At 41.4% G+C, this 23,320-nt stretch overlaps 1 protein-coding gene across 2 annotated transcripts; it reads left to right on the top strand.

Annotated features, from left to right (window-relative positions):
- The first annotated feature begins 2,022 nt into the window (after positions 1-2,022).
- CHEK1 (checkpoint kinase 1) lies at positions 2,023-23,320 on the top strand. 2 transcript variants are annotated; one of them, XM_007520645.3, is made up of 12 exons: positions 2,023-2,308; positions 4,636-4,859; positions 5,806-5,870; positions 5,959-6,028; positions 9,202-9,390; positions 9,957-10,061; positions 11,775-11,870; positions 16,634-16,742; positions 17,215-17,392; positions 17,982-18,113; positions 19,467-19,568; positions 21,929-23,319. In XM_007520645.3, exons 1-12 carry the CDS (start codon positions 2,244-2,246, stop codon positions 22,022-22,024), a joined length of 1,431 nt encoding a protein of 476 aa, XP_007520707.1. In that variant the 5' UTR covers positions 2,023-2,243; the 3' UTR covers positions 22,025-23,319. The 2 variants fall into 2 exon arrangements, with proteins under 2 accessions (XP_007520707.1, XP_060035763.1); XM_060179780.1 differs by lacking the exons at positions 2,023-2,308; positions 4,636-4,859 and adding an exon at positions 5,336-5,711 and having other exon boundaries at positions 21,929-23,320.

Raw genomic sequence — 23,320 nt, 5'->3', positions numbered from 1 at the left:
ATTCCAGTACAAAATTATCTGTCATCTTCCTCTGTGGTCAATATGGGATAATCTTTTATTACTATAGTTGTCCCTATGATTGTAATTTTGTTACTTTCTAGCAGTAGTGTTTACTTCCATGTAAGCCAGCCCATTTCCTGTTTCTCTTTGATTGGGGTCATAAGGAAATAACTGATTGAATGAAGACAACAATGATCAGTGAAATCCTGCTGCATATCTTAAGGACCTAAACCAAGCTGCCAGTTTTCTGGGAGTAAACTGAGGGGAAAACAGATTTTGAAGTTTAATCTTCAGTGCATAAATTTAAATATAATCTCTGTTTTCAGTAAGATATCCAGACCTTGAACTGCTTAGTGTTCTGTTCAAGTGCCATGTACTTACCCTCAAACTTTACCTTTGGAGAGGAAGGTATCTTGGCTATAGAGGGATGGGGGAAACCAGGAGACTTGATTTTTTTTTTTTCCCCTTAACAAGAGCTCTGGATCATGGTGGTGCTGGGGATTGAAGCTGCCACCTTTGCTGCTTCAAGCATGACAGTTTTAAACTATTAGTTTTTTACCGTCCTTCAACTTACTCTCTTAGTTGCACCTTTAACCTCTACATTCAGTAATACCATTAATTCACTTTGAGCCTTTTAAATGTTCTGTGATATAAACCTTGTTTCTTTTGTTTCCCACTGCTTGGTTTAGGATTCCTGTTTTCCTTAAGCAAGTTACCTTATATATAAAGCCTTTCTATGCTTGTTGCTTATTGTATTTTTAAAATGTACTACTTTTAAATAGCAAAGTTTTATTTACTATTTCCTATTTCAGTGGGGTTGTACAAGGGGAAGAGGCTATTTTATGTGTTCCTTTCACATGCTTTTTTTTTTTCTGGCATCTATATACCTTCTCAAAGCTTTAAAAAAATAAAGGAGTCAGGTGGTAGTGCAGCGAGTTAAGAGCACATTGCATGAAGCGCAACGCAACGACCAGTGCAAAGATCCCGGTTCGAGACCTCAGCTCCCCACCTGTAGGGTGTCACTTCACAAATGGTGAAACAGGTCTGCAGGTGTCTTATATTTCTCTCTCCATCTCTGTCTTCCTCTCCTATCTCCATTTTTCTCTGTTCTATCCAACAATGACATCAACAATAATAACTACAACAATAAAACAAGGTGAATAAAGGAATAAATATTTTTTAAAAACTGAAAAAATTTATCTTAATTCCATGTGGACATATGAAAATTGTCTTTCTTTTTCCTTTATTTTGCAGCACAGTGTGGAAACTAGCGTAAATGACCTGGAAAACAATTACAAGGAACCTAAACTATGATGTGGTTAAAAACTTGTTGATAAGCATCTTTAAAATATTCAGGTTTTGGTTTTTGTCCCAGGCATTGTCTTTTGAAAAAGCAATGTGTACATCTCCAAGAACCTTTTCCACTTACTTTAAGCCATTAATGCCCCATGTACATCACCCAGTTTACAGGAGTGGAGTTTGTTGGGTGGGGTGATTTTGCCCAGACCTTGAGCACCTAACCTACTTCTGTTGAGGAGTCTGTTTTTCTGCATTATTCTATTTCAAGCGAGTCCCTTTCCCCAGAATCACTTTCTCATTCAAACTGTTGACAGATTTTTCATTTTAACGGGAGGAAAAAAAAAAAATTTTTTTTTTGCTTCTACTTTGGCCAGTTTCTGTAGAGAATAAGGAAGTGGGTAGAACTAAGCTGTGAGGTGAGACTCTTCCTTCTAAAGGTTCTGAGCCTGTTCACGTAAAGACAAGGCGACACACGTCATCCCGAGGATGCTCCCTGATACCAGAGCAGCTTTATTCCAGGCTGCGCCCTTAAAGCAGCAGGTGCAGCTGGCATCTGTGGCTCGTCCCCTCTTGCGCCGGCTTCCCCGAGGGCGCGCAGCCGCACTGAGCTGGGAGCTTTGGGCTTCGCCATTTTTGGCTGCCGTGCGCGCGCTCTCGCTTTACGGCTCGGGAGCGCGCTTGTTTGCGACAGTGTGGCGTCAGCGGGTTTTGGCGGGAAACTCGCGGCGCTAGGATTCCTGAGGTGGCAGCGGTGGTACCCGGTGACCCAGAAAGGCGCGGCGGCCGCGCGGCTGGAGAAGGAACCCCCAGAGGAGTGCGGGGTCTGAGTGGGCGCCAAAGAGAGACCTCGGGCGGGAGTGTGTGCTGGGCCCCTGGGCTGGGAGTGCCTCCCGCCCCGCCCCCTCGGCCGCCGAGTCCGGGCCCCGCGCTGGGCTTCCACAGTCATGGCCGTGCCCTTCGTGGAGGACTGGGACCTGGTGCAGACCCTGGGAGAAGGCGCCTACGGAGAGTGAGTCCCCGCCGCCGCGCTCGCTCGCTCGCTCCCGGGGCCGGGTGTCCCCGAAAACAGCCCCCCGGCCCTGAGGAGGGCGAGGCCGCGCGCTGCTCTTTCCCGGAAGGCCTCGGGTTCCCCTTCCTGACTCCGGGGAGGCGTCGTCCCGGGAAAGGGCGCAGGGCGCCTCTAAGCCAGGTCCGTAGCCCCGGGTTCCCTCCCGGGCTCGCAGGCCAGGAAACCCCGTGGGCGGTCTCTGACCTCTGACCTGTGACCTCACTGTCACTGCCGCCCGGCTCGGAGAGAGAAGCTGCAGCCCCGCCCGCCTCAGCCCTCGGGCCGCGGCCTTTAACACGGCCGCACGAGCATCCCCCTGGAGGGGCGCGAGCGGGGCTGCGTCTGTGGGGACAGTAGCGGCGGTTGTGCCGCCGGATGTCTGTGAGGTGGTGCGTCTGGGTAAAATAAACTTTGAGTAAACTAGGTCACCCTCCGTGTATACATGGGGCGCTTCCTTCAGCTTAGTTGAAACTCTCGAACAGAAAGACAGAAAGAGCTCAACTGTGGGAAGGAATTCTGTCCGCTGCAGGTCTTTGGAGTCAGACTGATTGTTTTTTTTTCTTTCTTTCCTTTTGTTGCCCTTGTTGTTTTATTGTATTATTGTTGTCGTTGTTGGATAGGACAGAAATGGAGAGGAGGAGAGAAAGACAGACACCTGCAGACCTGCTTCACCGCCTGTGAAGCGACTCCCCTGCAGGTGGGGAGCCGGGGGCTTGAACCCGGATCCTTATGTCCCAGTTCTTGCGCTTAGCGCCACCTGCTCTTAACCTGCTGCGCTACTTACTCCCTTTTGTTTTGAGAGACACACACACAGAAAAACGCCAGAGCACTGCCCAGCTCTGGTTTATGGTGGGGCAGGGGATTGAACCTGGGACTTTGGAGCCTCAGGCATGACAAGTCTCTTTGCATAGCCATTATGCTATCTACCCACCCCAGACTGATTGTTCCAAGAGTCTCCAGAACTAAAACTTTTGCATTTACTAAACCTTTACCATTGCAAGGACCAATTCCTCACAACACACAGATATTTGTTATGTAAATGTAGACATTATTATTTTTTAATGTATGTATTGGGTGTCGGGCGTTAGCGCGGCGGTTTGTTTAAGCGCACGTGGCGCAAAGCGCAGGGACCGGCGTAAGGATCCTGGTTCGAGCCCCCAGCTCCCCACCTGCAGGGGAGTTGCTTCACGGGCGGTGAAGCAGGTCTGCAGGTGTCTGTCTTCCCCTCCTCTCTCCATTTCTCTCTATCCTATCCAACAACAAAGACGACATCAATAACAACAGCAATCATAACTACAATAAAAAAAGAACAAGGTCAACAAAAGGGAAAATAAATTAATTAAAAAAACATTTTAAAATGGGGCCAGGAGGTGGCACACCTGGTTGAGCGCACATGTTACAGTGCACAAGGACCCAGGTTCGAGCCCCTGTGCCCCACCTGCAGGGGGAATGCTGTGCAAGTGGTAAAGCAGGGCTGCAGGTGTCTCTCCTTCTCTCTCTCTCACCCCCTTCCTTCTCAATTTCTGGCTGTCTCTATCCAGTAGATAAAATAAAGATAATAAAATGTAAGTATTTTAATGTAAGTAATTTATCTCTTCTCTGTAGAACCTTGGCTCCAAGTTCACCCCGACAAATTATGGTACAGTGGAAAGTGAGACTTAGGCTGCATGATTCAATCACTTTTTTTTTTTTTTTTTTGTGAGCACTGAAAAGTGGAGTCAACAAACTACAACCTGTTCTGACTCCAGGTTTTATAAGTACAGTTTCACTTGAACATAGAGAAGAAAATAAAGTTTCAAAGGTAAACCAGTTTTGGATAAGTCTTATTTAATCTTTGGAATTTCATTGATTTTTTTTTTTACACTCCCCCACACACATCTGTGTAATGCCCTTAAGTTGTCTCCCAGCCCAATTTTAATTTCTATTGAATAGAAACAAATTGAAAGAGAAGGAAGAGGGAGAGAGATAGACACCTGCAGCTCTGCTTCGCCACTCATGAAGCTTTCCCCCTGCAGGTGGGGAACCAATTTTTATTTCTTAATTCTATATTTCTTGAGAGAAAGGAGAAGACAGAGACATCAAAGCATTGCCACACCATCGCTGGAGTTTCATTGGCACCCTCCCTGGTGCTCCTGTGTGGTGCCAGGGCTAGAACCCAGGGCCAGAGTCATGGCAGGGCTTGTACCCTACCTGTTTAATCAGTACTCAGGCCCTTAACCCTTTGAAGATTTAAAAGGAATAGAAGTCATATGTCCAGAATGTTTGAATTCTTCCTTTTTCCTTTTTAGAGTTCAACTTGCTATGAATCGAAGAACCGAAGAAGCAGTTGCAGTGAAGATTGTGGACATGAAGCGTGCCGTAGACTGTCCAGAAAATATTAAGAAAGAGATCTGTATCAATAAAATGTTGAATCATGAGAATGTGGTAAAATTCTATGGTCACAGGAGAGAAGGCAATATCCAGTACCTATTTCTGGAGTACTGTAGTGGAGGAGAGCTTTTTGATAGAATAGGTATGAAAAATTAAGATAATTATCCTAAGCACGTTTCTCAATTTGTATTTTTGGCTTGGCTGTGCAGTATGGTTATTGTTCATTCAGAATGATTTGTGCAACAGGGAAATTAGTGAATTTCCTTGTTTCTCTAACATATATTGACCTTTAAAACTATATAGTCAGCAAAGAAAACTTTTTCTTCAGTCGCTAAGTTAGCATTTTTTGGTTTTGGTCAGCATTGCTGATTTTTAGAAAGTAAAGATTCTAAGCTGTAATTTTATGGTGAAGTGTCACAGTGTAGTATATATTTTTTTCTTTGTAAGTATTATATATATATTTTATATATATATATATATTTTTATAGTCTTATTTATTTTCCCTTTTGTTGCCCTTATTGATTTTTTTTTATTGTTGTTGTAATTGTTGTTGATGTCGTTGTTGTTAGATAAGAGAGAGAAATGGAGAGAGGAGGGGAAGATAGAGGGGGAGATAAAGATAGAAAGATAGACACTTGCAGACCTGCTTCACCACTTGTGAAGCGACCCCCCCCATAGGTGGGGAGCCGGGGTCTCAAACCGGGATCCTTGCACCCACCCTTGTGCTTTGCACCATGTGTGCTTAACCCACTGAGCTACCGCCCAGCTCCCTAAAGAATTTTTTTTCTTTTTAAGATTTTTGTTGTTGTTGTTGTTTGTTTATTTATGAGAAATACAGGAGGAGAGAGAAAGAACCAGACATCACTCTGGCACATGTGCTGCCGGGGATTGAACTCGAGACCTCATGCTTGAGAGTCCAAAGCTTTGTCACTGCGCCACCTCCCGGACCAGAGAATATTTCTTAATAAAACTGACTTCTGAAGGAATTTCATAAGTATGCATGGCTTTATGAATGTGAAATAAAACATGAAGTTCAAATCTTAATTTTTTTGTGAAATTAGGTCTACTAACTTGTGTGATTCTTACAGAGCCAGACATTGGCATGCCTGAACATGATGCTCAGAGGTTCTTCCACCAACTGATGGCTGGCGTGGTAGGTACTGTTGTCTCTTTTTATTCTTAAATAATTCAAGTTAATATGAAGAAGATACCAGATTTTGCTATGCTTTCCTCTGACTTAGGTTTATCTACATGGTATTGGAATAACTCACAGGGATATTAAGCCAGAAAACCTCTTACTTGATGAAAGAGGTAAGTTTAACATTTTTTCACTATTACCTGTATTATTTTAATATTTTATACAGGTAGAATCCAGAGTTTTTATGTAACTGAAATTTCAGAGCAAAAGGTCTGTAAGATCATGATTTGGGAGATTAGTATATTTTAATTTTATTATTTATTTTAATATTTATTTATTCCCTTTTGTTGCCCATGTTGTTTTATTGTTGTTATTATTGGTGTTGTCATTGTTGGATAGGACAGAGAGAAATGGAGAGGAGGGGAAGACAGAAAGGGAGAGAAAGATAGACACCTGCAGACCTGCTTCACCACTTGTGAAGCAACTCCCTTTCAAGTGGGGAGCCGGGGGCTCAAACTAGGATCCTTTCGCCGGTCCTTGCACTTTGCGCCACCTGCACTTACCCCTATGTGCTGCCACTAGTCTCCCTATTTTTAAGTTTTAAAATCCTTCATGATATAGTTGTCAACAAGGATGGCTGAATGATATAACTTTGGCCTGACAACACATTAAAAAGGAATCTTGCTAGGCAGCAAACTTCACATTCGTCATCCATATAATTAAGTGATTTAAAAATTTAAGGCAATGTTCAGGGTAAGATAGGTAAGATTCTGACAACTACCCTGGGTGAGGAGTCTGCACCAGAAATAGTGGATATCTGTTCCTTCCTTTCTTCCTTCTCCTCCTTTGCCTCCCCATCCTCTTCCTACTTCTAGATAGAACGTGAGAGACACAGGGAGAGAAGGACAGACACAACACTGCTTTACCTCTCACCTTTGTATGGTCCTCCCATGTGGTGGTCATGGGCGCAAACCTGGGTCATCATGTGCACTGTGCTAGGTGAGCCTTCTGCCTGCCTCAGACCAAAGTTCTTTCGAGCTCTTGTTTTTAACCCTGAAGTTTAATGTGTCTGGAAGTATTGTTCACCAGGACAAGCAATAGGTACTTTCTAATAACTCTTCCTGACCTCTGTGGACTTTCATACACAGGGATGTAGAGGGCATATCAGGGGTGCAAGGGGGTGAATGAAGAAAGTTCACTTTATTTATTATTATTATTTTTTTTTTTTAAAACCAGAACACTGTTCAGCTCTGGCTTATAGTGGTGTGGAGGATTGAACCTGGGACTTTGGAGCCTCAGGCATGAGAGTCTGTTTGCATAACCGTTATTCTATCTACCCTCCACACTTTTTTTTTTTTTAATATTTATTTATTCCCTTTTGTTGCCCTTGTTGTTTTATTGTTGTAGTTATTGTTGCTGTTGATGTTATCATTGTTGGTTAGGACAGAGAGAAATGGAGAGAGGAGGGGAAGACAGAGAGGGGGAGAGAAAGATAGACATCTGCAGACCTGCTTTACCACCTGTAAAGTGACTCCCCTGCAGGTTGGGAGCCAGGGGCTCGAACTGGGATCCTTATGCCGGTCCTTGAGCTTTGCGCCATGTGTGCTTAACCCGCTGTGCTACTGCCGGACTCCCCAATTTATTAAATAAATAGTGGAAAATGGGTGCTGGCAGGTAACTCACCTAGAGGAAAGCATGTTACCATGTGTGAGGACCATGCCAGGTTGGGGCCCTGGGTCACTATGTGGCAGCATCTGCAGGGGAGGAAGCTTCATGGGTGATGTTGCTTCTCTCTCTTGTCTTCGAACCCTCTATGTAGAGCAGGGGTGGGGAATGTCCAACCTGTGGACTCTGTAAGGCCTGCAGAATCATTTGGTCTGGCCCTATCAGGGTAACCACAGGTGGCACTCAGTTCATTAAGTGATAATTTTTAAGTTGATAATTTTGTGTAGTCCACAAATTATGTTATAAATATCCAAATGAATTCTTGATAGAAAAAAGGTTCCCGGGGAGTCGGGCTGTATCGCAGTGGGTTAAGCGCAGGTGGTGCAAAGCACAAGGACCGGCATAAGGATCCCGGTTCGAACCCCGGCTCCCCACCTGCAGGGGAGTCGCTTCACAGGCGGTGAAGCAGGTCTGCAGGTGTCTATCTTTCTCTCCTCCTCTCTGTCTTCCCCTCCTCTCTCCATTTCTCTCTGTCCTATCCAACAACGACGACAACAACAATAATAACTACAACAATAAAACAACAAGGGCAACAAAAGGGAATAAATAAATAAAATTAAATATTTTTTAAAAAAAGAAAAAAGGTTCCCCACCCCTGATATAGAAGGAAGAAAAAAAAAAATCAGAAATGGTGGAATTGTTTAGGCACTAAGCCAGAGAAATAATCTTGGTGTAAAGTAAGTAAATATGTATGTAATGTGGTCTGGGAGGTAACACAGTGGATAAGGTATTGGACTCTCAAGCATGAGGTCCTGAGTTCAGTCCCCAGCAGTACATATACCATAGTGATGTCTGGTTCTCTCTTTCCTTATATCTTTCTCATTAATAAATGAATAAAGTCTTTAAAAAATAAATAGATAAATATAAAATATGAAACTTTGTTCCCAAAGAAAGGAAATAATAATAAAAAAACAAAAAAGCCACCAGAAAGCCACAGATCAGTTTTTTAAATTTTTATTTATTTTCCCTTTTGTTGCCCTTGTTTTATAATTGTTATAGTAGTTGTTGTTGCTGCTGTCATTGCTGTTGGATAGGACAAAGAGAAATCGAGAGAGGAGGGGAAGGCGGGGAGAAAGATAGACACCTTGGGAATCGGGCAGTGGCACAGCGGATTAAGAGCACATGGCTCAAAGCCCAAGGACCAGAGAAAGGATCTCAGTTTGAGCCCCTGGCTCCCCACCTTCAGGGGGTTTGCTTCACAAGAGGTGAAGCAGGTCTGCAGGTGTCTATTATTCTCTCCACTCTCTGTGTTCCCTCCTCTCTCCATTTTTTTTTTTTTTTTTTTTACCAGAGCACTGCTCAGCTCTGTCTTATGGCGGTATAGGGGATTGAACCTGGGACTTGAGAGCATCAGGCATGAAAGTCTCTTTGCATAACCATTATGCTATACCCCCACCTCCTCTCTCCATTTCTTTATCCTGTCCTACAACAGTGACAACAACGATAAACAACAAGGACAACAAAAAGGAAAAAAAAATTAAAAAACAAAGTTAAAAAATAAAAAAGACACCTGCAGACCTGCTTGACCGCCTGTGAAGCAACTTGGGAGCCTTAGGCACGAGAGTCTCTTTGCATAACCATTATGCCATCTGCCTCTGCCCTTTTTTTCCCCCTTCTTTAGATAACCTCAAAATTTCTGACTTTGGCTTGGCAACAGTGTTTCGACATAATAATCGGGAACGTTTGTTGAACAAGATGTGTGGTACCTTACCTTATGTTGCCCCAGAACTTCTAAAAAGAAAAGAATTTCATGCAGAACCAGTTGATGTTTGGTCCTGTGGAATAGTACTTACTGCAATGTTGGCTGGAGGTAAGAGCTATTCAGTCTCCTTCCCTTCTCCCCTGAGTATTGCTCAGCTTTTGGTGTGCCAGGGATTAAATCTGGGACCTCTGAGCTTTAGGCATGAAAATGTTGTTTGCATAATACTGCAATGGTGTAAGAGCCGTTTAATTATAATAAAAACTAGAAAAATTATATATGCTGCAGTAAAATATCAATAAATGAAATAAACCAAGGAAGTCTGTACTTATGTGACAGTATTTTAAATAATAACTAAATTTGGAACCCCAAAGCTTGTTTTCAAAAGAGTTGTATAAGGCTGTAAAGTGAAATATCATAGCTCGGGGACCTAGCCCTGTGGCGGTATACCAGGCTTGTATTGCTAAGACTCATAGGTTCCAGTCTCCATCTCTGGCACCACCGTATACTTCACATAAATTTTCTACCACTGAAGCGCCTGCAAAATTTCTGAGTTTGTTAATTTAGTTTGAAAAGCAAAGCATATTGAATTAAATTAGAGAAAATGTTGAGTCAATTTGTATTGGTTATTTTACCTTAAAATCTTTACTGTATAATGTTAATTTGTTTATTCTTAGAATTGCCTTGGGACCAGCCAAGTGATAGTTGTCAGGAATATTCTGATTGGAAAGAAAAAAAAACTTACCTCAACCCTTGGAAAAAAATTGATGCTGCTCCTCTAGGTAACTAGGTTATCTTGATTGAAAATACTGATGTCTTGGATAGTGAATTGGGATGCTATTGGATTTTCTTTTACTAATATTTTTTCCTTTTTAATTTAACGAATCATGTGGAAGAAAAAATGTCTCTGATTCTTAGAATTAGAATATATAAATGAAAAGTTAAAGGGAAATAAAGGTTCTGTGATCCCCACAATCAGAAATACCTTCTTAGGGTGGGGTGGGGGATGAATGGTGGTACAACCAGGTGAGCAAGCACATTACCATGCACAGGGACCACCTGTGTGTGTGTGGGGTGTTTCATTAGTGTCTTTTGCTTTCCCTCTTTACACCCCTCCACCATCTCAATTTCTTTCCGTCCTCAAAAAATTGAAAGGGGGAAAAAAGAAAGAGCAGTGGATTTGGAGTGACAGCAAATACTTTCTAGGGACTAGGCAGAGTATGAAGCACCCAGTAGAGCACATAAGTTGCTCAAGGTTCAAGCCTCCAGTTCCCACCTGTAGTATGTGTGAATTGGGGCGGGGGGAACACTTCACAAATAAATGGTTACTGGGCATGGTGGAGTCTTCATGTAGTAACAAGACTCAGCAATAGCCCTGGTGGCAAAATAAGAAATAAATACCTTATTTTAATATTTTGGTACACATTTGTACACTTTTCTTTCTTTTTTTTTTTTTTTTCTTACCAGAGCACTGCTCAGCTCTAGCTTATGGTGGTGTGGGGGATTGAACCTGGGACTTGAGAGCCTCAGGCATGAAAGTCTCTTTGCATAACCATTATGCTATACCCCCACCCTGTACACTTTTCCTAAACATAGACCTATAGTAACACAATAGATGATGGTAGTGGGTAGAATACCAAACTTGGCAGCATGAAGTCCTGAGTTCAATCTGTAGCACTACATATGCCAGCATGTTGCCCTGATTCTTTATCTCATTCACTAATAAATACATAGATCTATCAAGATGGAAATATATAACAAGCATATATATTATTTGTAATGTATGTTAATTAAATGTAATAATATACTACATGTGCTATTTTATAACTTAATTTGTTGTGTTCTTAAAAAGATTGATTTTTTTCATTAATATAGTTGTAGATGTACCATGTCTTTTTTTTTTTTTAAGAATTTATTTATTCATTCATGAGAAAGAGAGAGAAAGAACCAGACAGTATCACTCTGGTACATATGCTGCCGGGGATTGATCTTGGGACCTCATGGTTGAGAATCCAGTGTTTTATCCACTGTGCCACCTCCCAAACCATGTAGTACTATGTTGTTTTTAAAGACTGGTGGCATTCTGTTACATTGAGATTTTAATCTGGTTACTTATTTACTTTGCATAGAAACAGAGAAATCGAGAGAGAAGGGGGAGGTAGATAGGAAGAACGAAGTACCTACAGCACTGCTCCACCGCTCATGAAGCTTTCCCCCTGCAGGTGGAGCCTGGGGCCTTGAACCCAGGTCCTTGTACACTGTAATGTATGTACTTAGCCAGGTGCACCACCACCCAGCCCCTTCTGTTACATTCAGTAACAAAGAACAACTGCATGAAACTGAATCAATAATTTGGTAGCCTTATTCTTTGTCTTCCCCATAGATGCTATTTAGGCATTTAGAGGCCAGTGGAATGTGGGTCCCTTGCCACCAACAATGGGCTTTCTATACCCCTGCATGGGTCTTTTGTAAACATCTTAATATTTTGCCTACAGCTTTGCTACATAAAATCCTAGTCGAGAATCCATCAATAAGAATTACCATCCCGGACATCAAAAAAGATAGATGGTACAACAGACCACTAAAGAAAGGTAATATCCTTAAAGTACAATGATTTTTGTTTTTCTTCTTCCTGTGATAGCAAATGTATTTGCAGAGTCAGTATCATAAGTCAACAAAATAAGATACTTACAGTTTTCATCCTTGTGAAGATTAAAATGTTTAGTAAGAAAAAAATTGGCTTTAGCCTTATTAGTAGTTGTAAAATGGGTAGCCACGGTTCTGTTTGACAAAGTCTTTAAATGATAGAGAAACCTTGTCGGAGAACAGACAATGCTGCACCTGGTATCATGTGTGAGGACCAGTGTTCAAACCACCCCACTTCCCACCTATAGGAAGGAAGCTTCATGGGCAATCAAAGCAGTACTTCAAGTCTCTATCTTCCTCTCTACCTCCCCCTTCGCTCTCAACTTCTCTCTCTGTCCTATCTAAAAATATATATAAGTAGGGAGTCTAGCAGTAGCACAGTGGGTTAAGTGCACGTGACACAAAGCGCAAGGACCGGCGTAAGGATCCCGGTTCGAGCCCCCGGCTCTCCACCTGCAGGGGAGTCACTTCACAGGCGGTGAAGCAGGTCTGCAAGTGTCTGTCTTTCTCTCCCCCTCTCTGTCTTCCCCTCCTCTCTCCATTTCTCTCTGTCCTATCCAACAACAACAACATAAATAACTACAATAATAAAAAACCAACAAGGGCAAAAAAGGGAATAAATAAATAAATATTTAAGTATATAAATAAAATAGAAACGAAGAGAGAAGAACACTTGTCTTCCTGGCAAGTTGTCTTCACATTAAAAATTGAAGAATAAAGGGAAGCTAACCAGGAAAATACTAGTGAGACAAGTGACAGATTCTCAATAAAAGAAACATCATATGACCTATCTTGGAATTTAGTAAATGGTGCATTTGAGGAACTTAAGACCAGTGGGGCCGAGGCTTGGTACTCGTGGTTGAGCACACACGTTATCACATAAAAGGTCCCAGGTTCAAGCCCTTGATCTTTACTTGCATCAGGGAAGCTTCATGTGCAGTGAGGCAGTGCTGCACATTTCTCTCTCTCTCTCCCACCCTCTCAATCTTTTCAAGTATTTTATTTTTAATGAGCGATATACAAAGAAGGACACCAGAGAACTGCTCAGTTCTGGTTTATGGTGGTGCTGAGGATTGAACCTGGGAGCTCATAGCCTCAGTTTTTTGTATAACTAATAAGCTGTCTCCCCAGCCTCCCCCCCATGAACTAACAAATAATAAATAAGTATTTAACAAGTGGTCCGGGAGGTGGCGCAGTGATAAAGCTTTAGATTCTCAAGCATGAGGTCCCGAGTTCGACCCCTGGCAGCACATGTGCCAGAGTGATGTCTGGTTCTTTCTCCTCCTAAAACAAAGAATAGGAAATGGGAGTCGGATAGTAGCGCAGCGGGTAAAGCGCAAGGACCAGTATAATGATCCCGGTTGGAGCCCCCAGTTCCCCACCTGCAGGGGAGTCACTTCACAGGCGGTGAAGCAGGTCTACAGGTGTCTATCTTTCTCTCCCCCTCTCTGTCTTCCCCTCTCTCCATTTCTTTCTGTCCTATCTAACGACGATGACATCAATAACAACAACAATAATAACTACAACAATAAAAAACAAGGGCAACAAAAGGGAAAATATATTTTAAAAAGAAAAAAATAAGTAACAAATAAAATAAAGATTAGTTTGGCATGGACAATGTCTGTCTTATTCATCACTGAATCACCAGTGGTTAGCAACTATGTGGGAAAACATAGGCATTCAGTATATGTTTGTTGCATAAGTGAGTGAGCAAAAAGCTGGGAGAGGGAAAGAAGTTTGAATTGAGACCAGAGGTCGATAACAGGAGAACTTCATAGGTTACAATAAAGATTTGGGTGGGCATTTATCAAAAAGCCATTAGAAAGTATTTCAGAGGGGGTGGGGTAGATAGCATAATGATTATGCAAAGAGACTCATTCCTGAGACTCCAAAGTTCCAGGTACAATCCCTCACAGCACCATAAGCCAGAGATGAATAGTGCTCTGGTTAAAAAAATAGGTCGGGAGGTAGTGCAGCGGGTTAAGTGCACATGGCGCAATGTGCAAGGACCAGCATAAGGATCCTGGTTTGAGCCCCTGGCTCTCCACTTGCAGAGGAGTTGCTTCACAGGTGGTGAAGCAGGTCTGCAGGTGTCTGTCTTTCTCTCCCCCTCTCTGTCTTCCCCTCTTCTCTACATTTCTCTCTGTCCTTTCAAACAACAACAATAACAATAATAGTAAGCACAACAACAGTAAAACAACATGGGCAACAAAAGGGAAAAAGATGGCCTCCAGGATCAGTAGATTCGTGGTGCAGGCACACAGCCCCAGCAATAACCCTGGAGGCAAAATAAATAAATAAATGGGGGCCAAGTGGTAGCTCAGCGGGTTAAGTGCACATGGCACAAAGCGCAAGTATCCCGGTTCCCTGGCTCCCTACCTGCACAGGGGTCGCTTTACAAGTGGTGAAGCAATTCTGCAGGTGTCTATCTTTCTGTCTTCCCCTCCTCTCTTGATTTCTTTTTCCTATCCAACAGCAATGACAACAATAATGATAAATACTAAGGGCTACGAAAGGGGAAAAATGGCCTCCAGTAGCAGTGGATTTATAGTGCAGGCACCTAGCCCCAGTGATAACCCTGCAGGGAAAATAAATAAATAAATAAATTTTACAAATAAATTAAAATTAAAAAATTAAAAAGAAAATACTTCAGAGGATTTAAGTAGAAAATAGCATGACAATATATCTGGTTTTCAGCATTTTTTTCCTAGCACTTTTTCCCCATTGTTTCCAATTTTTTTGATGCTGGACTGAACCTCCTCTACCATTATTCACTCACTAATCTCCCGAGCACTTAGATACATTACATCCTGTCACTGGTTAAATTGGGATTCTCTTCTCATGTGTAGTAGACCCAGTTCTCTTTTGCCTACTCAGGAATGCTGTCTTGCAGTTCTTTCTCTCCATCATTTTTGCCTCTTTTTTTAGATCTGTTGCATCAGTACATGAACATGCTCTTTCTTCTTGATGCCTGGTAAATAGTGGGTTGAATAAAACATCGAGTGGATTGTTAAAAATGTTTACATAATTTGGGGGACAGATTTAGCTGAGTGAGAGTCTGACAAATCTGAAAAAGAAAATAAAAAAAAGATCAAGATGCCTGAGGTGAGAGAAGGTTTGAACCTAAGTGCAAGAAAAGGGATGGACATTTGATGGGAGAGCGAAAGAAAGGAACAAAAAGATGGTTAGAAATGCAAGTAAATTAGCAAATTTGGTAGTGGCAAGTTGAAGGAGTTTTTTTTTTTTTCTTTTAAGATTTTTAAAAAATATTTATTCTCTTTTGTTGCCCTTGTTTTACTGTTGTAGTTTTATTGTTGTTGTTGATCTCATCATTGTTAGATAGTACAGAGAGAAATGGAGAAAGGAGGGGAAGACAGAGACGGAGAGAAAGACAGACACCTGCAGACCTGCTTCACTGTTTGTGAAGTGACTCCCCTGCAGGTGGGGAACTGGGGCCTCGAACCAGGATCCTTACACCAGTCCTTGCGCTTTGCGCCATGTGCGCTTAACCTGGTGTGCTACCGCCTGACTCCCTGAAGGAGTTTCTAGTGACTTTATTTTCTTTGTGAAGTGAGAGATTGTATCATACATTAGCTGAGTCATGAGGTGCCAGAAGGTGTCTTGGGAATGTGACAACATGTTTCTAACTAATCACTGTGGAGGAAGGGAGAGGGCCCTGACTGGAGGAAGATGTAGCCACCAGTGTTGAGGGCCCAGCTGAGGTAGTAGCAGTGCATTTATAACGCTCCCATTTATTACTGTTGGTAAAGCTTTTCCAGCAAAAAGTACTAGATCAGATGTGTGATTCATATATAATAAAAAAGGGGCCTGGTGGTCGTGCACATAGTTGAGTGCACATGTTACAATGCACATATGATAAAAAATAACCAGATTTATAATTCATGGTGTTAATTGCTGTCATCATAAATTATTTTTTTATTTTCCAGAGTTTTCATTCTTGGGCCCAGGAGATAGTCCTCCCGGTAGAGCATACATACCTGTGGGGAAGCCTTGGTTTGGGCCCCAGTACCACGTGGGTCACCATGGGTGGCAACAGGGTAGCTCCATGGATACTGGAGCAGTGCTGTGGTGTCTCTCTTCTAATCTGTCTCCCCCCCCCCTTTTTTTTTCTTTCTCAAATAGGGAATGGGGGGGGGGAAAGGCCCCTGGGACACTTCTTAGTGGTATTGCTCATGCCTGAAACCCTTCGTTCATTTTCTGACAACGCACTTTTCAAAAGAGATTTCATTTTTTACCTAGATCTCTTTGTCTTTATTTTACTGCTGCCTGTAAAATTACAGTTTTAACATTATTTCCCACAATGGGAACTTAGGTATAGGTCATGATGGCAACATTTCTCATGGAATACTTACTATCTGTCTTACATGTATTTAGGTTTGATTATTATTATTAAAAATCAGTTTTAAACTAAATTAAACCGATTTAGATGCAGTTTTACTATTCAAAGTTGCCGGTGAGGTTTGTTAAAATATATCTATCTTCATAGGGACAGAGATATCTTACTAGGTAGAGTGCATGCATTATCATGGCCCCGTAGCTCTTCCTCTCTGTCTCTAACTGAATGAGAAATTTGGACTGGAAGTCATGCATGCATGAGGCTGTGACTGTACACACCCCTCATACACACAGGGTGTATACATGTGTAGGCGTAAGTGCTTGAAAACATTTAACATGTTTTCCTTTTCAGGGGCAAAGAGGCCACGAGTCACTTCAGGTGGTGTGTCAGAGTCTCCTAGTGGATTCTCTAAGCACATTCAATCCAATTTGGACTTCTCTCCAGTAAATGGTGCTTCTAGGTAAGATTAATTTATAAAATTATATATAAATTTTGAATATTTCCCTTGAAAAGACATTATCTCTTTTTCTTTTTTTTATATTTATTTATTCCCTTTTTGTTGCCCTTGTTTTATTGTTGTAGTATTATTGTTGTTATTGATGTCATCATTGTTGGATAAGACAGAGAGAAATGAAGAGAGGAGGGGAAGACAGAGAGGGGGGAGAGAAAGATAGACACCTGCAGATCTGCTTCACCACCTGTGAAGCTATTTCCCTGTAGGTGGGGAGCCAGGGGTTTGAACCGGGATCCTCACGCTGATCCTTGCGCTTTGTGCCACGTGCACTTAACCTGCTGTGCTACCACCTGACTCCTGACATTATCTCTTTTTCTAAATGATTGTAATTGTTATCACTATGACATTGTTAAAGTGATATAGTTAAAGTCTGATGGATTTTATTTAAAGATATTTTCCCCATGTCTTAATGTTTCAGTGAAGAAAACGTGAAGTACTCCAGTTCCCAGCCAGAACCACGAACAGGTCTCTCCTTATGGGACACTAGCCCTTCATACATTGATAAACTGGTACAAGGAATCAGTTTTTCTCAACCCACGTGTCCTGATCATATGCTTCTGAATAGTCAGCTACTTGGCACCCCAGGATCTTCACAGGTAAAGGAATTGATTTTACAACTAAAACCAAAGTGTCATATATTTATCGTACTAGTCATTTTTAAAATGTATGACTTTTTTTTTAGAGCTCTCTCTTTTTTTTTTTTTTTAATTTTTTTGAACATTTATTTATTTTCTTTTTGTTGCCCTTGTTTTTATTGTTGTTGTAGTTATTATTGTTGTTGGATAGGACAGAGAGAAATGGAGAGAGGAGGGGAAGTCAGGGGGAGAGAAAGATGGACACCTGTAGACCTGCTTCACCACATGTGAAGTGGCTCCCCTGCAGGTAGGGAGCCGGGGGCTCGAACCAGGATCCTTCCGCCAGTCCTTGTGCTTTGCACCACGTGCACTTAACCTGCTGTGCTACCACCCGACTCCCAAAATGTATGACTCTTAAGAGATGTGGGATTAACACTATACATTTCTTTGAATAGGACAAGATGTTGAGGAAGCCTCTAAGATTTTACACATCACTAAGATATCTTAAGAATCTTCAGTAGCTTAAGAGAATTTTCAGATTAAGTAGCTATGAATTGCATACTTTTGGTGATAACAACTTAATTCAGCTTTTCTTCTCTTGCATATGTAGAACCCTTGGCAGCGCTTGGTGAAAAGAATGACACGATTCTTTACCAAATTGGATGCAGACAAATCTTACCAATGCCTGAAAGAGACTTGTGAGAAGTTGGGCTACCAGTGGAAGAAGAGTTGTATGAATCAAGTATGTTTCATGGGTTTTCATTGTCTTTTCCCACAGAGAATTAAATTGTGATTTTCTTTTTCATGAGCTGGGGATTCTTTACATATTATATGAATACTCTAAAAGAATTGGAAGTGGAATTTGCGAGGCCATTCAAGAATTTTCCTGCTTTCTGATTGCTGCTCCAGCTCTTCAGCTACAAACCTTACCCCTTTTTTTTTGGATTGGACAGAGAGAAATCGAGAGAGGAGGAAAGATAGACACCTGCAGACCTGCTTCACTGCCTGTGAAGTGATACCCTGCAGGCAGGGAGCTGGGGGGCTTGAACCATCACCCAGCCCCCCCCCCCTTTTTTTTACGAGAGCACTGTTCAGCTATGGCTTATGGTGGTGTGGGGGCTTGAACCTGGGACTTTGGAGCCTCTTTGCATAACCACTGTGCTATCTACCACTGCCAAACCTGGCCATTGTTGTAATTAATACTCATGCTTTCCCTCATTCAATTTTCTGTTCCACAATTGCTTCTTCTTTCAGTTGTATTTTGGATAACACTTTTTTGTTTGTTTGTTTGCCAAAACTTCACACAGACTTAATCTTCAGTAATGGTGCAATATCTATAGTTTGGTCCGGGTTGGGTGCTCTCATTCTCTCTCTCGCTTGCTTGCTTGCTATCTCTCATGCACACACCATTTAGAAGAAAAACCATGCAGGAATGAGGTGGGTTTTTTTTTTTTTTTTTTTTTTTTTTTTTTTTTTTTTTTTTTTTGATAGAGACAGAAGTTGAGAGGGAAGGGGGAAAATAGAGAGGGAGAGGGAAAGAGACACATACCTGCAGCCCTTTTTCAACACTCGTGAAGCTTTCCCCCTGCAGGTGGGGACCAGGGGCTTGAACCTGGGTCCTTGCGCACTTGACCATATGTGCCACTGCCTGGCTCCAAAGGAGTGAGATTTTTAACTAGGACTGCTTCTGTCATAGAAGTGCCTCTTATTGGGACTTGGGAGGTAGCATAGTGGGTTAAGCACAGGCAGCGCAAAGCGCAAGGACTGGCATACAGATCCCCGTTCAAGCCCCCGGCTCCCCACCTGCAAGGGAGTCGCTTCACAAGCGGTGAAGCAGGTTTGCAGATGTCTTTCTTTCTCTCCCCCCTCTGTCTTCCCCTCCTCTCTCCATTTCTCTCTGTCCTATCCAACAGTGACGACATCAACAACAATAAAAGAACAGGGGGCAACAAAAGGGAATAAGTAAATAAATATTTAAAAAAAAGAAGTGCCTCTTAATTTTTAGCCCAGTAGAAGCATAAACCTGAAATTACAGTTTTTGTCTAGAGTATTCTCAACCTACACATCTGGTTTAACCTCATTTTTATTGCATTAGGTTACTGTATCAACAACAGATAGGAGAAATAATAAACTGATTTTCAAAGTGAATTTGGTAGAAATGGATGAGAAAATCTTGGTTGACTTCCGTCTTTCTAAGGTATGTAGAATGGTTATGTATTTGTTTTGTTTTGTTATTGATAATGAAGTAGGACATAATTATTTTAGAGGTTTTTCAAAACACAAAGAGGTATCAACAAATGAATCAAATTTAATTATATAGAGAGAGAATAATATTTCTTTTTTTAACTTTTTTTTATTTGGGGAATTAATGTTTTATATTGAACAGTAAATACAATAGTTTGTACATGCATAACATTCCCCAGTTTCCCATATAACAGTACAACCCCCACTAGGTCCTCTGAATCCTTCCTGGACCTGTATTCTCCCCACCCACGCACCCCAGAGTCTTTTACTTTGGTGTGATAAGCCAATTCCATTTCAGGTTCTACTTCTGTTTTCTAATCTGATCTTGTTTTTCAACTTCTGCCTGAGAGTGAGATCATCCCATATTCATCCTTCTGTTTCTGACTTTATTTCACTCAACATGATTTTTTCAAGTTCCATCCAAGATCGGCTGAAAACGGTGAAGTCACTATTTTTTACAGCTGAGTAGTGAGAATAATATTTCTTATTACTTTGTTATGGTAGTCTTTTGTTTGTTTGTTTATTAGTGAGAAAGATAGGAGGACATAGGGAAAGAACCAGACATCACTCTGGTACATGTGCTGCCGGGAATTGAACTCAGGACCTCATGCCTGAGAACCCAATGCTTTATCCATTGCGCCACCTCCTGGACCACGGTAGTCTTTTTTTTTTTTTTTTTAAAGGTTTTTTTTGTTTTGTTTTGTTTTTTAATATTTATTTTCTTTTGGTTTCCCTTGTTGTTTTTTTTTGTTGTAGAATTTATTAGTGTTGTCTTTGTTGTTGGATAGGACAGAGCGAAATGGGGAGAGGAGAGGAAGACAGAGAGGGGGGAGAGAAAGACAGACACCTGCAGACCTGCTTTACTGCCTGTGAAGCGACTCCCCTGCAGGTGGAGAGCCGGGGGCTCGAACCGGGATCCTTACACCGGTCCTTGCGCTTTGCACCATGTGTGCTTAACCACCATGCGCTACCACCCGACTCCCTGTTATGGTAGTCTTATGTGAAGATTTGTGTTAGTGAAGAATTTAAAGACTAAAAGGAAACTGTATGATATATTTGTACATGCATAATCTTTGTGATTATCTGGTAACTTCCTTTTTAATTTACTATTACAAAAATCTGTTCTTGGCATCTATTTGTTTTTATTATTTATTTTCCCTTTTGTTGCCCTTGTTTTTTATTGTTGTTGTTGTTATTGATGTCGTCGTTGTTGGATAGGACAGAGAGAAATGGAGAGAGGAGGGGAAGACAGAGTGGGAGAGAAGGATAGACACCTGCAGACCTGCTTCACCGCCTGTGAAGCGACTTTCCTGTAGGTGGGGAGCCGGGGCTCGAACTGGGATCCTTATGCCGGTCCTTGCACTTTGCGCCACATGCGCTTAACCTGCTGCGCTACCACCCGATTCCTGGCATCTGTTCTTTTAAAAAAATATTGAATATTTTATTTGAAAGCACAGAGGTTGAGAGGGAAAGGTGAAATAGGGAGTGAAAGAGAGACATTTGCAACACCACTTCACAGCTTATGAAGGTTCCCCCTACAGGTGTGGGCTTTGGGGCTTGAACCTGAGTCCTGATACATAGCAAGGTGTGCTCAACAAGATATGCCACCACCTGGCCCTGGCATCTATTTTTCTAAAACATGTTTTTTTGTGGGGGAGGGTGGTGGTAAAGGGTGGTATAGAACCCACTTTATCATGCATGAACACCTGGCCACCATGTGGGAGCCACTCACATGGGCGATCTTCACAAGCAGTGCTGTGGTGTCTCTTCCTCCTCTCTGTCTTTTGTCTCCCTTTCTCTCATCTTCTGAAAAATAATAGCCACTGGGAACAGTGGAATCATGCAGATATGAAGCCCCAGTGAAGTCCTAGAAGCAAGAGGTGGGTGTGTAGGTGGATATTATTAAGGTCTTACAGGCATCCTTCTCATCCCACATCCCTGACTTCATTGTCACTGTATTTCTGATTGACTTCAGTGTAGTTGTGTAGCCTGTTTTTTGTTTACCAGCTCTAATGCCTAGTGTGTGTTGAGAATTAGGTCCAGAAACACATGGATAAATGAATGCTTGAAAGAGACAGGATGCTGTTGTTTCTGCTCTCTGGTTCAGTGTCGTAGGAATAGTAAGAGGTTCAAAAATCAGGTCAGAATTGCTCATGTAGTCATTTTCTTCTACCAAGATAATTGGTTTTCATATGAGAACTTGAGGGAAATTGTTCCTGGACAAAGCCAGGGATATTTGTATCTACTTGCAATTAGGGAGATTCTTGTGGTTGTTTGTTTTGACACTCTTTTTGAATATTATTTTTAATACAGGGCGATGGATTGGAATTCAAGAGACACTTCCTGAAGATTAAAGGGAAACTAAATGATATTGTGAGCAGCCAGAAGGTCTGGTTTCCCACCACATGATAAATCCATTGACACTGGGGTTTCCTGGTGAATATAGTGGTGCTATTTTGACATTATTCTTCCTAGAGAAGATTATCCTATTCTGCACACTGCAAACAACAATTCCCTCTCCCCTTAGCCAAACATTTTCCAGTTCTTTATGTTTGTTATACATACATGTGATACCTATATAATAACTGTAAGTAAAATTTGGGGGAAGGATGAATAGAATTCATTAGGTATAATATTTCTTCATCTGTGTTATGTGTCTGAATGTGAAGCTCACCAGGGAGAAATGAATCTCCAAGAATACTTGAGTTTACCAGCTTCTATACCAGTATGATGAGAGATGATACCCTTATACCATTCTTCCAAAGCATTTGGTTCCATACACAAGGTCTGTGTTTCATTCTGATTTAATCAGTATGTGGATGAATTTGTAACAACAATCCTTAATACTTTTGAACTGTACATTTATTGGTCTTTGAGATGAAACCAATCTCAAATACATATATATTGCCAAAATAGTGATACTTTCAAAATGGTGTGGCCAGGTTTATAAATCTGTTTTGCGGAATTATAACTAATAGCTTAAAACTGCATATAGGGTTCCCACCCCTCAGGATAATAATATATAAAATGCTGATTGGTCTCTGAAATAGAAGTTGAGGATAAATCCTAGTATTTAACTGTCTTCTAAAATTACTGTTGCACATCTAAGGAATTTTTCTATATTATTTTTTCTACCACTATTGCTTTATTTTCATTCTTTACTATAGAAATAAATTTACTTTGAAAATAAAATAGCTATGTGAACTTATTGGCTATTAAATTTCTAAGTGGTCAGGAATATAAGATGAGAAGGAAGGAGGGGTGGAAAGAAGGGACAGTAAACACAGATAATTTCCTCATTCTTTTCCCTGTTAGATTTATTGTTCTAACTTTATATTAATTTTTGAATGCATTTGTTGGAGGGTTATGTTCTTTCTGGTAATTCAAAAAATGAATTATCTTAGTCTTAAGTCAAGAACATGTAAAATTTTATGTTTGGAGTTTATTGTTGAATAGTATATATTGATCAGTGTGTTAATTGAAGTATATATGAGGAAAAATTTTGAATTGTTGGGCAGCTTATAAAAATTGTGTCAGTTCTCAGATATGAATGATGATTTGTTCTTGTGAATTGTTAGCTAGCTAGGGGGCCGAGCGGTAGCGCACTGTGTTAAGTGCACATAGTATGAAGTGCAACAATCTGAGCAAGGCTCCGGTTCGAGCCCCTGCCTCCCCACCTGCAGGGGGATCTCTTCACAAGCAGTA

This window comes from Erinaceus europaeus, chromosome 20 (assembly GCF_950295315.1).
Source record: "Erinaceus europaeus chromosome 20, mEriEur2.1, whole genome shotgun sequence".
Classification (NCBI taxonomy): Eukaryota; Metazoa; Chordata; class Mammalia; order Eulipotyphla; family Erinaceidae; genus Erinaceus; species Erinaceus europaeus.
This window is presented reverse-complemented; position numbering and strand designations above follow the sequence as displayed.